The sequence below is a fragment of the Sinocyclocheilus rhinocerous genome, unplaced genomic scaffold (assembly GCF_001515625.1).
Source record: "Sinocyclocheilus rhinocerous isolate Xijiao unplaced genomic scaffold, SAMN03320098_v1.1 scaffold5681, whole genome shotgun sequence".
NCBI lineage: Eukaryota > Metazoa > Chordata > Actinopteri > Cypriniformes > Cyprinidae > Sinocyclocheilus > Sinocyclocheilus rhinocerous.
Genome location: NW_015650310.1, coordinates 70,915 through 84,737, shown reverse-complemented (window position 1 = coordinate 84,737; position 13,823 = coordinate 70,915). Strand labels below are relative to the sequence as shown.

The 13,823-nt window shown below is 36.9% G+C and overlaps 1 protein-coding gene across 1 annotated transcript in view; it reads right to left on the bottom strand.

Annotated features, from left to right (window-relative positions):
* Positions 1-1,840: 1,840 nt before the first annotated feature.
* The window catches only part of LOC107711598 (probable Bax inhibitor 1), a 12,695-nt gene continuing 712 nt past the window's right edge, over positions 1,841-13,823 (bottom strand). The window contains exons 2-10 of the mRNA XM_016516601.1: positions 7,693-7,781; positions 7,369-7,477; positions 5,434-5,551; positions 5,299-5,347; positions 3,281-3,378; positions 3,104-3,183; positions 2,928-3,028; positions 2,634-2,709; positions 1,841-2,536 (exon numbers count right to left, since the gene is read on the bottom strand). Coding sequence (XP_016372087.1) covers positions 2,513-2,536; positions 2,634-2,709; positions 2,928-3,028; positions 3,104-3,183; positions 3,281-3,378; positions 5,299-5,347; positions 5,434-5,551; positions 7,369-7,477; positions 7,693-7,748 — 711 coding nt within the window. The 5' untranslated portion in view covers positions 7,749-7,781 and the 3' untranslated portion in view covers positions 1,841-2,512. The remainder of the gene's footprint in view (positions 2,537-2,633; positions 2,710-2,927; positions 3,029-3,103; positions 3,184-3,280; positions 3,379-5,298; positions 5,348-5,433; positions 5,552-7,368; positions 7,478-7,692; positions 7,782-13,823) is intronic.

Below are 13,823 nucleotides of genomic sequence, written 5' to 3'. Positions count from 1 at the left end.
ACCCCGATCGGGCTGCACACGCAAACAAAGCCAAACCGTAGATATTTTAGGCAATATAGAAATCCTGGCCAGGACGCGTCCGGGGAAAATGGCACGTATGGTCACCCTAGACAACAGTACCATTGGAACGCAGCTAAAGGACAGTAAAAAGCATGTAGGTGATGCCATTTTCTACTGGGAAAGATTAGAGATAAAGGCCATTGCAGCACTTAAGGCCTTTCCACACTGAGCGCGATGCGAATCCCCGACGAATGGTGCTTTCACACCGAACGCGAAACGATTGTTCGCTTTCTAATTCACACCTGCACGCTAGGTGGCGCCAACCAACAATGCATTTTTCCTTAGATATGTATCTTGTATATGGATTTAACATCATCCGCTGCTCAATATACAGCATTAAATTAAGATAAACAAGGTTCTACACCAGAAACAAACTAGCTATAATTCTTACAATAGGCTACATCCAAAAATATAATTAGAAGTACAATTAGCATCAAGTTACACTTGAAAATATTTTATGTAATATTTTATTATTTGTAATTATTAATGTATTTGCTTACCCACTTTAAACCATCATCGAGTGCTTGTAATAACTTCCAATTGTGATCTATAGTTGATTTTGATTAATAAGCAGACACATGCACTCTTTGTATGTTTAATAACGCTACACTGATATTTGTAATAAACATCCTTTATTGCTCTAAAAATACCATGAGCTGCATACAAAACACATACAGAAAATATATCGTCATAATCACGTCTATTTGCTTTCATATTTCATGTGTAGAAAAGAGATAACACGCTCCGACTCATAACACACGCGCACGTGGAGGAAAATGGACGGTGCTCTACAGATCACATAATTCAGTGGATAATTAATAGAAATGTTATTCTGTATAAAGAACATGCGAGAATAAATCTTATTGGACGGCCATGTTTTCGCTTTGCTAAACTGAAAAGATTCGTCGGACTGGTTCGAAAAAAACATTTGCATTTTCGGTGCGCGAATGTTCGCGGTCTATGTGGAAGCATCCATAGAAATCTATTGTTTTATTCCAGCGTGTCATCGCATCCGATATTCATTTAGCTTTTTCGCGCTCAATGTAGAAAGGCCTTTAGAGGGATAGTTCACACAAAAATTAAAATTCCGTCATCATTTAATCACCTTCTGCTTTTTCGAAACCTGTATGAGTTTCTTTATTCTGTTGAACACAAAATATATTTTGAAGAATGTTGGTAACCAAAAAGAGTAGCCATTGACTTTTATAGTATTTTATATCATGCTCATAATGAAGCTGCTGTTGCATGACCAGAGAATTCCCATGCTACAGGTCTTTAGGAACTTTATGGCCACCCTGACCCAAATTTTGGCGTGAGATTGAAGATGGCTGAAGGGCAGTTAGCTAGTTGATAAGAATTAGCAAGTCCTCTCCTTTCCTGGCTTGGTACTGGGGTTATCTAGCCCTTTAAGAGGTGTCTGAAATTTGTCCCAATGTCTTATCTGATGCCATTGTACATTTGTTTGTGTTAATCCAAAAATATCTAATCAAAACAGCAAAACTTTCTCCACTGCAGTCAGAGAGAAGCCCCACCATAAAGCAGGGCACAGGAATAGCCTAGAATATTCTGTTCACTACCTTGGTATTTAAATGATATAGGCATCTCTTGTACATACAGACACTATATGAATCAGCACAAAGTATTGAATGAAAAGTGCTTTTGGTCGTTACATATGACATAATGTTAAACCATCTGCTTATCTGAAAGTTTCTGATTTGTAGGCTGCCTTTTCAACTGGTCCTCTGACTAGAAGTATTAGAAGAATTGAACATGCTCAATGTATATTTATCAGCTTAAGGTTTAATATAGTAGTCACAGCATCACAATTGCAATCTGTGGCACCATTTATTGACTTAAGATGCACAATATTTATGAATAAAATAATCTAATCTGTGATCTCACTGATAAATGCATTAAAGTTAGACTTGACTAAATCAAAATAAAATTGGCACTAGCAGCTACAAAACCAATTTAATGTGACAATGTGGCAACAAAGAAAAAATATAAATGAAGCAATGCTATAACCACAAAAAAAAGCAGTTTAGTGAGACAACTATGTTATGATTAGAATGCATTTATGATATACAATTTCATATTGTTCAGAGTATGGGGTAAGAAAGTCTTCTATCATCTAGCAGGCAACAACTCCATTACACTCAAATTGTATGAACAATATTAAATCTGTGTGGTTTTTTTTTTTTTTATGAGACTCCTTTTCTACAGAGCTCTGAATTCTGCTTCAGAGAGTTGCAGTAAGTCAAAGAAATTAAAGTTCAACTTAAGCTTTTAAATAAGATCTCAAAATCTACAGTCAAACAACATTAGATCATTAGTCTGACAACATATCCAAAGCCCAGAAACAATTCAAAAATAAAATTAAGACACCATTTCAAATCACATTAAACAATCAAATTATGTATTCAGCTCACAGATGTTTTCACTCTTATGAAAATTACTTCTTCTCCTTCTTCTTTTCCTAAAAAAATAAACAAGTTAAACATGGAACAAAACAGAAATAATGATTGTGTTATTGACAGCACAGAGCTGATGCAAAGCTATGATGTTTCAAATACCTTCTCATTCATAGAGAGAATGATAACAAGCTTTCTGAAGATGGTCACAAAGTCCAGGAAGAGGTCAACACAATGCCTTCATTTAAAAACAAAATACAAACAATGCCTTTTAGCTAGTGCATGTTAGAATGGTTAATTAGCAAATATTAAACAAATTCATTTTTAGCAACAACTAATTTATTTATTTATTCATTCAGTCATTCCATTTTTACACAACAGGCCTTACATACACCTTACATTATATGATAATAATTATTAATATATTGGTAAACGCAGTAAACCTCTATGCCTTACCAGATGTAATCTTTGTCTCCCATTTCTGCCTTCTCAATGATTAGCTGAGTGTCAAACAGCACAAAGCCACACATGATGGCCAGACCCAGATACACATGAGCCTGAAACAACAAACAAAACTGTTACACAAACTCACACAACTTCATCACCTGCTTTCATACGGTCACATCATATACCTTAAAGACCATGGCTGAGGCGAAGAACATATTGAGGAAGGAGACGAGCAGAAGAACAATCAGCCCTGACATCAGAGTGCCTTGAAGAAAAATAAATCAAAACAAAATTACAGGTCAAATTAAAACAACTGTACCCGATCAATGATCAGCTGAACTAGCAGATGTTTTAATGTTTACCTCCCAAGAAGAGATAACTTCTGCGCTTGGCATAGAGGGCGCTCAACGTGAAGCAGGCAAAGATGACAGAGGTGCCCAGGAAAGCAGTCAGGATGATGCTACAACAATGAATAACACAATTGTTGAGACTAGGGCTTCTTTATTTATTTGTGCTTTTATATCAAGACTACAGAAGAAGCAAATCATCTGAAAAAACAGCAACTCTGAGAACGCCAATTCAAAATGCAATCAGACTTAAAGCTGCTTCTATGCCTCTGAATATGGATCAGAGACAGCATTTCACTTGCGATGATATTGCGTATAATCACCACGTGTTGAAACATATCATGATGTGCAGTTCAACGAAGCCACAGAGTACAGTCAAAGCTTTATGACAGTCAGTACATGACATTTGATGAAATGAAACAATTCAGGGATGCAAAATCAGAGTTCTTCTGAGTTTTATTCCGTTAAAGGTGCAGTATGTAATAATGGTGGTCTAAATTCAAAATATTGTTTTTCCCGCCCCCTCCTCCTCAGACTCGACGCTCATGCGGGTTGTCAGATTGAGGACTAGGGTTGGGTATCGTTTTTGTTTTTTTTCTCGATACCGGTCCCAAATCGATACTTTTAAAACGGTTCCGGTGCCTAAACCGATGATGATGTCTGTTTCATTCATACTGGACACCAGAGGGCGCCCTCGCACAGAAAATCCACATATCCAGTCACAGAAGTAGAGAACTCATGACCCTCCAGGAAATCCCTTATATGGACAAAGACATGGCTATTATAGCTGTAACTGAGTAAACGAAACGTGCTCCTCGAATGCTCTCATTTCCCGAGTTGTGCTTTTAAGTCGGTATGTGAAAACAACACATACCAGTGCTATATTGGTACCGGGTTTCGGTACCCAACCCTATTGAGGACACACAACACGAACGAGCGCAACTGACAATGGAACCTTATACTGTAAACTGATGAGTTGATTTATTCACGTTTTAATATGCCTGTTGTCACAGAGCGTTTTATATGGATGCCGAGGCTTTTTAGGTCTGGTAGAATCTGCAATCTCTGACTCGTTTGCTCGCTTTTATGGCTATAATACACAGTTTTCCGCTCTCTGGCAATCCGGGGTGTTGAAATCCTATTGGGTAAACTGTAAGTGGGCGGAATCACACAGACCAAAACAAAAACAGACATTCCAACACGGAATGCACATTTTCAAAGTAGAATATCTGGCTGTAGCATAACTTAGCATGTTTTCTGAATACCTGCAAATATATTATGGTGTTTTTATGCTTTAGTGCAGTCAAAATATTACCTACAGCACCTTTAAAAGTAATCCTCATGACTCCAGTCCAGCAATTAACGTCTTGTGAAGCCAAAAGCTGTGTCTTTGTAAGAAACAAATCCACCATTAAGACGTCTTTTTAACTTCAACTCTTTGCTTCTGCCAAAAATAGTCCATAATCAATAATAACATTTCCTCTAGTAAAAGTCAGTCTCCTGTTGTCTCTCACACCAAAATCTACCCAAATATTTGTTTAGAGCTGTTTTGGACTGTTTAAACGGTGCTCAATCTGTGCAGATTTCTCTCCTGATTCAGACCAGACCACTTTTTCACTGGAGGAAGTGACTCATATTTTTGCCAGACGCAATAGTTTTGAAGTTAAAAACATCTTAATGCTGGATTAGTTTCAGCTTTTGTCTTCTCCAGATGTTAACTGATGGACTGGAGTGCTGTGGATTACTTGTGGATTATTGTGATGTTTTTATCAGCTGTTTGGACTCTCATTCTGACGGCACCCATTCACTGCAGAGCATCCATTGCTGAGACACTGATGCAATGCTACGTTCAATGTTTCCATGAAGAAACAAAAGGGTGTAAGGGTGAAGGTGCGTACATTTTCAGAAAATTGTCATTTTTGGGTCAACTATTGCTTTAACAATCAGCTCAAAGAATCAGCTCATCAAAGTACGGCTGATTTTTTTTAAGATTGGCCCAATAGAAAGTAAACCCTTTGCTCTGGGAATATTACCTCGGGTTGATGCTAATGACGTAGTCCATAAGCGGGCCGAGTCCAAGACCTGTTTGAGGATTGACATGTTACAGTAAGTTTTTTGAACATGATCTAGGAAAAGAAGCTGTTAAAAAAATGTAAATAACTTCTCACCTGTGAAGAAAGCAAAACCAGCGAGGATGGCCAACCTCTTCTTCTCTGTCTGAGGGCTGTGAGGAGTCATGGCAAGCCAACCCATCATAGCCAGTGATCCAAGCATGGTCAGCCCACCCTGAAAGACAATATCATGATAATGCATATTAGAGATCCGCTTTACACGAATCTGTCCACCAGGTGAGGTCCTGCAGTATTATATGCTCTACTACAGCACCTTGTGAAAATATTTGTACCTCTTCATTTTTTTATGTCATGTTTTATGTTGTTGCCTTATGTTAAACTACTTTAAATTACTTTTTTTCATAAGAGTCTACAGTCCATACACCATAATGACAAAGCAAAAAAACATTTGCGACAACTTAATATTTAGCAAATTTATTAAAAAGTTATGGGTATGAATACTTATGCAATGTACTTATTTCAGTTTCTCCTTTTTAATAAATTTGCAATGTTGTCACAGATGTGTTTTTTGCTTTGTCATTATGGTGTATTAAGTGTAAAAATTGATGCGAAAAAGTCATTTAAAGCAGTTTAACTTAAGGCAGCAACATAACAATATTGTGAAAAAAATGAATGCTTTTGCAAGGCACTGTATATGCGGATGATATCTAGTGTTCTTTATGTTCAGAGTTCAGACATTAACAATCTGGTGTTCAGAAAGCGAATGCGACACTCTGTGATCACTGCAATAACTGGAAACTGTCCTCACAGCCGTCTACACTGGAATCTCATGCCCTGATGCTTTATTACTGAATGGCATGCCACCTTATGCATGCTTTTATTTTGTGTTTTTGGTCATGAATGAACAAAACTCACTTACATACAAACATGTCAACTGCACATGAGGTAACTTTCAGAAAAAAAACTTGTCTTCCCTGACAGATTTATATTCATACAATATTAACAGGTTTAGTAAAAAAGCCCCTCTCTAGACACAATTTTTCTAGACCAGTACATTGTTTGGTTACACTTTATTTTAAGGAGTCCTTCTTACAGAGCAATTTCACAATTAGGTACTGAATAATATAAATTAATAACATATGCTTACCATATAAGGATTAAGTTTTGGTTTAGGGTTAGTTATATGTAATTAGTAGAGCCCGACCGATATGGGTTTTTTGGGGCCGATACCGATATCGGCCGATATTCTCTGTGTATATTATAGTACAGTACCAGTCAAAAGTTTGGACACTTTTCCATTCAAGGGTCCAAATATTTGACTGGTACTATACAGTATATAGAATACATATTTTGCAATGATCACTCAAATGTGGTGATCAAACACTTATAATTACGTGACAAAGATACGTAATGGAGGCAGGGCATTTAACAATTTAATAAACTTTATTATCCAAAATGAGGCCCCGGGGCTATCGACGCAGAGGTGGACTCATTCGAAAGCGGGCCTCTAGACGTACACTCGATTCGCATTCGAGAGGGTTCCTCGAGCTGAGGGCATCCCCCGAATTTGGTGCGGATTCGCCGTGCCGTTATGGAGATATGGCCGTTCAAAGTTTTAATGGTTTTCCATAGACTTAAGCTTTAAAGCGTTTCATCCAGGTCGCCAGTAGCAAACAATGACTTAATTACTTAATTACAAACTAAGTAATTACACCATTTCAAGCATTTTATCTGCGTTATATGTTCTGTAAAAAAAAGTGTCATATCGGCGGCATATTCGCCGATACCGATATATATAATAATATATATATATAATATCGGCAAAATTATATATCGGTCGGGCTCTAGTAATTATGCATAATTTAATGTTTTGACTATAGTAAGTACATGTAACGTGTTGCCAATTTTTTTCAATACCACTGAAAAAACAAACACATGGTATGAATACCATCAATTTAAATACCATGACATGCGTGAAACCTACTTCCAAACCCAACTACGAGTGTGAGGTGCGAAGCATAGAGCTGTTACCTGAAACAGACTGGTGATGATGTAGATGTAGGAGCCGGCGGCTGCCACCAGCATACACACAGCCAGACTGGCGTAAACATTCTTCAGGTGCTGCTGAGTCGAGCGAGAGCTGACCAGAGAAACACACACAGACAGATACCAATCAGAACAACACTTCAGTGCTGACACTTACAACAGCTTTAACACATTATTCCTTCTGCTACAACTTATTATACAATTCTAGCTATTACAGTGTAGATGCAATGAAATCAGTATTATGTCATGACTATCAAACAGAACGGCACAAGCATAAAAATGACACGGAGGTGATCAAAACACACTTACATTTGAGAGAACTTAAAGAGAGCATCAAAGTTTATGGTGCGATCAAACACGTTCATTTTTCTGCTGCTTTAGTGATCACAGGAAACAACCTACATGAAGACACAGAAAACAGAAGCAGAAATTTTTCACTACTCTTGATCATCTGTGTAAACAACATCACTGACCCGAAATCCATCAGAACCAATCAATAGGGCTGCGTATAGAGTTCGATACTTTTTAGGCACCGACCGAATTGCCTCAATACCAGAGTATCGAAAAATGTCTTGTTGTTCGGTACCAAATTTTGATACCTAAGGGGTTGATCTCATCAAAGTCAGTGTAAGCATGCAGCATGCTTTATATGCCTAAATCAGTGATAGGCTCTGGCGCGGAATCAAGGAAAACGCATGGAACGTGACCATTCATGCACACTGTAGCATCATACTACACAAGACATTACATTTATACTATGATTTTACTCAAAACTCACTTTAAACCACCATCGAGTGTTTGTAATAACTTCAGATTGCGTTCTAGTGTGTGTTTTGGTCATATAATGTTACTGAAATATGCTATTTGTAGCCTTCTATATCAAGCTAATCGCTACACCTGCTAAGCATTTCTCATGTAAACACCCTGTATTGTTATGAAAATAGGAGGAATCTCATGAAAATCACATACAACTCATATACTGTCGTAATCGTGTTTATTAGCTTCATGTTTCATCTGTAGAAACATTTTTCTGGGATTCTTCTATACAGAACTTAACGCAGAAGTGTAACGGACATTTTGAACTGATTTTTTACGTTTTGTTGCTTTGTGCAGTGGCGCAGGAGATGAGTCCGAGTCTGTAAAAACCTCAACAAGCTGAGAAAACAGTTTTATGAGGTAATGTGTAATGTAATTTTGTTCAAATGGATTTCATAAAATTGGTATCGGAAAAAGTATCGTTCAGGAATCAGTATCGAAGTAAAAGTATCAGTATCGAAAATTTTTGAACAATACCCCGCCCTACCAATCAAATGGGCCTGTTCACTATGAGCAGTGAACATCTGCTACACCAAAGGAATATATAGTCTAATAACTTTTTTTTTTTTTTTTTTAAGTCGGTTACGTAAAAACATAGATTGGTCTAATTTGAATGTGAAAAATCTCTTGGCTAACTGCTATCTGGTCAGACTAGTTCAAATGGTGCGTTCAAGTCATGTCAGAAAGATCATATTTTTGGGTTGAACGCACATGAACGCCACCACAAAGTCGATATTACGAGTGGGAAACTCAACATTTTCTTTAAGCCCTGAGTTTCCAAGTTGGGGGCGTGTCAGTGAGAAAACATGTCGCATGCAATGGATGCAGCCAAAGACTATATAGATACGCAACGTCTGTATTGACGGTAAATTTGTTGAAGTTAATAAAATATTATAGTATTATATAATTACCATAGAATATATAATGATTCAGTTTACATCACATTCATAAATTGAATAAAAACAGAAAAAAAGCAAAAACACAATGATGCACATTCTTTATTCATCGTTTTATATGAGTAAAAAAAAGGTGAATTTTATGTAGAAAAGTTAAAACGCCATTTTGTTCCGACCAAAGTGACTTGAATTACAACTTGTCAACTCATAAATACGAACTTCCCAGGAGGACTTGAATGCACCATAACACCAGCATTAGTGTATTTTTATGTTTTGGGTGAACAGTTACAATTTTCTTACAATTGTTGCTACACAACAAAACTGTTATACTGTTAATAATAATTAATTATGGTTACGCCTATTTATAATGTTTCTCTAAGGAAACTGCAGTCTGAGCCATTTAGTTATAGACTATCAATTAAGGTGTCATCTAATTTGACAAAGAGCCTGTCCATGGGGCGACATGAGCAGCGGCTTCCTTTCCTGTGCTGCACATGGCTGCAGTGGGACTGGAGAACAGGGTCAGAAAATAATGGGAGCTTGGGGGAAAAATGGCACTAAAATTCAAGATATGAGTGCAAAAAATTAGAAATGCACCGATTGCAATTTTTTTGGCCAATTCCGATTTTTTTGTAAATGTGACCTGCCGATACCAATTTTTGCCAATTCTGATTTTCTTTCTAAGAACCATAATTGACAGCATATACCAGGGTTAGTCAAGTTCGGTCCTAGAGAGCCGCAGTCCTGCAGAGTTCAGCTCCAACCCTGAAAAAAAAGCTCACCTGCCTATAGCCTTAGTAATCCTGAAGACATTGATTAGCTTGTTCAGGTGTGTTTGATTAGGGTTGGAGCTGAACTCTGCACTCTGAACTCTCTCTAGGACCGAACTTGCCTACCCCTGGCATATATAAACAAAAATCTACTTTTTTTTCAATGCAAAAAAACAATGACAAAATAAATTATTAGACATTACAAAACAACTCAAAATAAAGTGCTCTGTGACTGGAAAGAGGTAAAAATTAGGTGCTGTATATAACAAAACAGATGTAATTTCCCACTATGTTTATAAATGGACCTTTTTTCCTAACCTTATTAAATGTATACATGTATCATCTTTCACATCAAATTCTTGCATTGTTTCATTTAATTCAGTTTGAATTATAAGACACTAGAGTTTTTACCATTCAAATGAAATCAATATCAGCAAACTCCATCTTTCCACTGCAGAGGAAACACATTAGTTGCATCTGAAGTGAAATTAGATGTATCTGCACAGACTGTTTAAAGGGGTGGTTCACTGTTTTTTTTCTAGGCTTGATTGTGTTTATGGGGTGCAGTCTAACATGTCTTAATAAAAAAAAAGCATTATTTTTAACATAATTTACCTTTATTCCACACCACTCTGTCCCTTCTCTGAGAAAGGGGCTGATCATTTCCTTCTTGTATGAAGCCCCTCCCTCAGAAATAGGCGATGGGCTCTGATTGGTTAGCTAGCCCAGTGTGTTGTGATTGGCTAAACCGCCTCTAGCGTGTGTCTAAACGTCCCGCCCCTCACCTCGGCGGCATGTGCTCTGGTTGTATTGTAAACAACGGCGTTGTTAACTGTTTGAGCCCGATTGAGAAGAAGAGGATATTATTGAAGATGATCGTGCAGAACCTGCGCAAGCACGGCTTTTAATGGTAGGCTTATGTTTTTTGTTTGTTGTTGTCTCATACTTTTAGATACGCTGTTATTTATAAATGCTACTGCTTCTGTTAGCTTTTAATATACGGTTTTATCCTGATTAAAGCTTTAATACAGTACGGCAACTGCACGACATGTCAGAGATCGACCGATATATCGATTTACCAATATTTTTCCCGATATTTAAGCATTTTACCATAATCGGTTATCGGTTTTGTAATATCGGATTCACAGATAAACGCCACCATCTTGTGGATGTTTTGAGAATTGCGCGCAGGATGGCCATTGCTGCACGGCGTCTGAGGGGAGACCTGAAATGTAGCTAGTTTATGCAGCTTGTCTCTAAGAAATAGAGACGAACTCACTGAGTCACGCAAGATAATCCGTCAAGTCCTGTCCCAAAAAAGATGTAACTTTGCATTAATTAAATAATACAGCCATGAATCAGCACATGTTGAAAATAAAAGCGCTGAAATTAATTCTCTCTCTGTTGTATATTTGCTCATCATTAGTCTCGTGAAGGCGTCTGCATATTGCTGTTCACTCACCGGTTGATGCTCAGGAAATGCTCCAGCACGGCCTCCGCATGTAACTTTTAACAAGATTTACTTGTTTAAAATACCCTAAATTATATTAACATTTACTATATAACCATTATTTCGCCAATACATTTAAATAAACACAACTCTATGGAAATTATTTATAATCTCCGCGAGCGATCGTAGTTTGAGTAGCTATATTTCTGTGTAAATGCATATAGATAAACAGCATTTCATAATCTAGAACGACAAAAGTACTGTTAATAATTCTGATATAACATACCAGCTGAGAAATGCAATAAAATACAATGTTTTGTTTGTTATATTTCAATATTCCAGAGAATATTATTCAGTGAATTAACATTATCCAGTGAATTATTCTTCACTCTTTAGCCTATTAAACAGCGTATAAACCTACTAAAACTGTAGTTTAAAATGAAGATTTATTTTCTCCATTTGAAAACATTAGACATTCTACATTTATTTTGCTTATTAGTGTTGCTGCTGATGCTTTTTATAAATAAAATGTTTTTACTGTTGTAATATGAAGATTAAATTCAACATGAAATACTGCTAATTTTCAACACTTTTTTTAAGATGACTGAAAGGAGGAAAAACCAATGTGAAGTATGGACTTACTTCACTCAGTCATTTATTTACTTTATAACAGTAAATACATATTGGTTCTGCATATCGGTTATCGGGCACATAAACATGCAAATAATTGGTATCGGTATCAGTTATAAAAAATCAATATCGGTCGTTCACTAGTCCATGTTTAACGCTTCTCATAGCTATGTGAAAATAAGTGTATAATTGTAACAGTTCATTGTTGGAGCTGAGCTGAATGAGAGAGAGAGAGAGAGAGAGAGATGCAGAGCGTGTGCAGAGCAGGAGATTACCAGAATTAAAAAATGACGATATCTCCGTTTGCATTGAACTTTCAGCTTCGTAACTTTGCAGAAATTGTTTATGCTCAAACAGCAACATTACACACTAACGTTAAAAAAAAGTTAAATCGCAATCAACCACCCCTTTAATGAAGCTGAGAGGTGCCATAAATTAATTTACACCACAAAGTTGCAAATGCATAAATGTTAAAAGATTAATGTTTTAAATAATTTTTTGAACATACAGATATGAAATGTTGTGAAAAATGCAATGATACTTTTAAATATGAAATCAAAACACTAGTAGGTGGCGGCAAATGACTGTTTTAATGAGCGAGTCATTTATTCATTCATTCAAACGATTTGTTCAAACGGCTGATTCATTCAGAAACGAGGCAAGTGACTGTCATTATGAATGGGTTACTGAATCAATAACTCACTCGATTCATTCAAAAACGTGGATCGATTCAGAAACAAAACACCACTGTGTTACTCGGAGACTGTTTTAATTGACTAAAACTAGACATCCCCCTTGTCCAAATACCCACACTTGCGGTCTTGGCCACTTGAGAGCGCGTGCGCGCGACAGGAAGTAAGTGCGCAAGACTGTCCCAGGTCTTAAAAACGCCAGAGCGCAGTGCCCTTAACGCACACTAAACCCAAAATGCAAAGTATTTAGCAAAGTATTTAAAATTAAAATAAAGCTATGTAAACACTTGCATTTTTACAACACTACAAGTGTGTCCCATCAGGTAATGAAAAGTTGTACACACACTTGTGGTCTACATGCTCACTTGAACACTTGGGCCAAATACAGCAAATACGTCATATAAGTAGTCAAGTGTTCAAGTGCAAAGACCGCAAGTGTGGGTATTTGGACAAGGCAATAAAATACTTAAATACTACACAGACCTTTCGTCAACTAAAACTTGACCAAGAAAAGCAGGATAAGGTTGACTAAATATGACAAAAACTATCAAGGATAGTTTACCTAAGAGTAATAATAAAAAAATAGCTGACAAATTTAACAAAGTAATAGAAATACGCAGTGAATCAAAATATTGTGTTAAAGGTCACACATTTTTTACTTGTCATGAAAGGATTGCAGGAAATGATGTCATTATGAAAGTTCACTGTGAAACATTATCGTTTCTTCTTCTTTTTTTTCCTTCCTTGCTTTGGCAGTTTCTACTCCTTGGTAAATGTTAATCAAATGACCATTATTCCAGGATAAGTGTTTTCACACTAAATGGTTTTCCAGAGTACAGGCCGCCTGACCTTTGGCCTCACCTGGAGATCTGCCACCGCCATTACAAAACCATCAGCCTACATTACACTGAAATGGACGGAGCAAATAAAGATATTTACTAAACACTATACCTTTAAATAGCGGTCATTTCCATCCACACACATGAATTACGCACATGAAGTCATCGAAAGATCAACACTGAACTTCCTCATGGATAGTGAAAGTAAAAAGCTACACAAATCTTTGACTGTCGCAGCATAACGAAAGTACACCGAAAACACCATATTTGTTTTTACCAACTACAAAAACAAAGAAGATGATCAACCCCGCTGTGACACTAACTTGAAGCACTCGATCAGCACACAC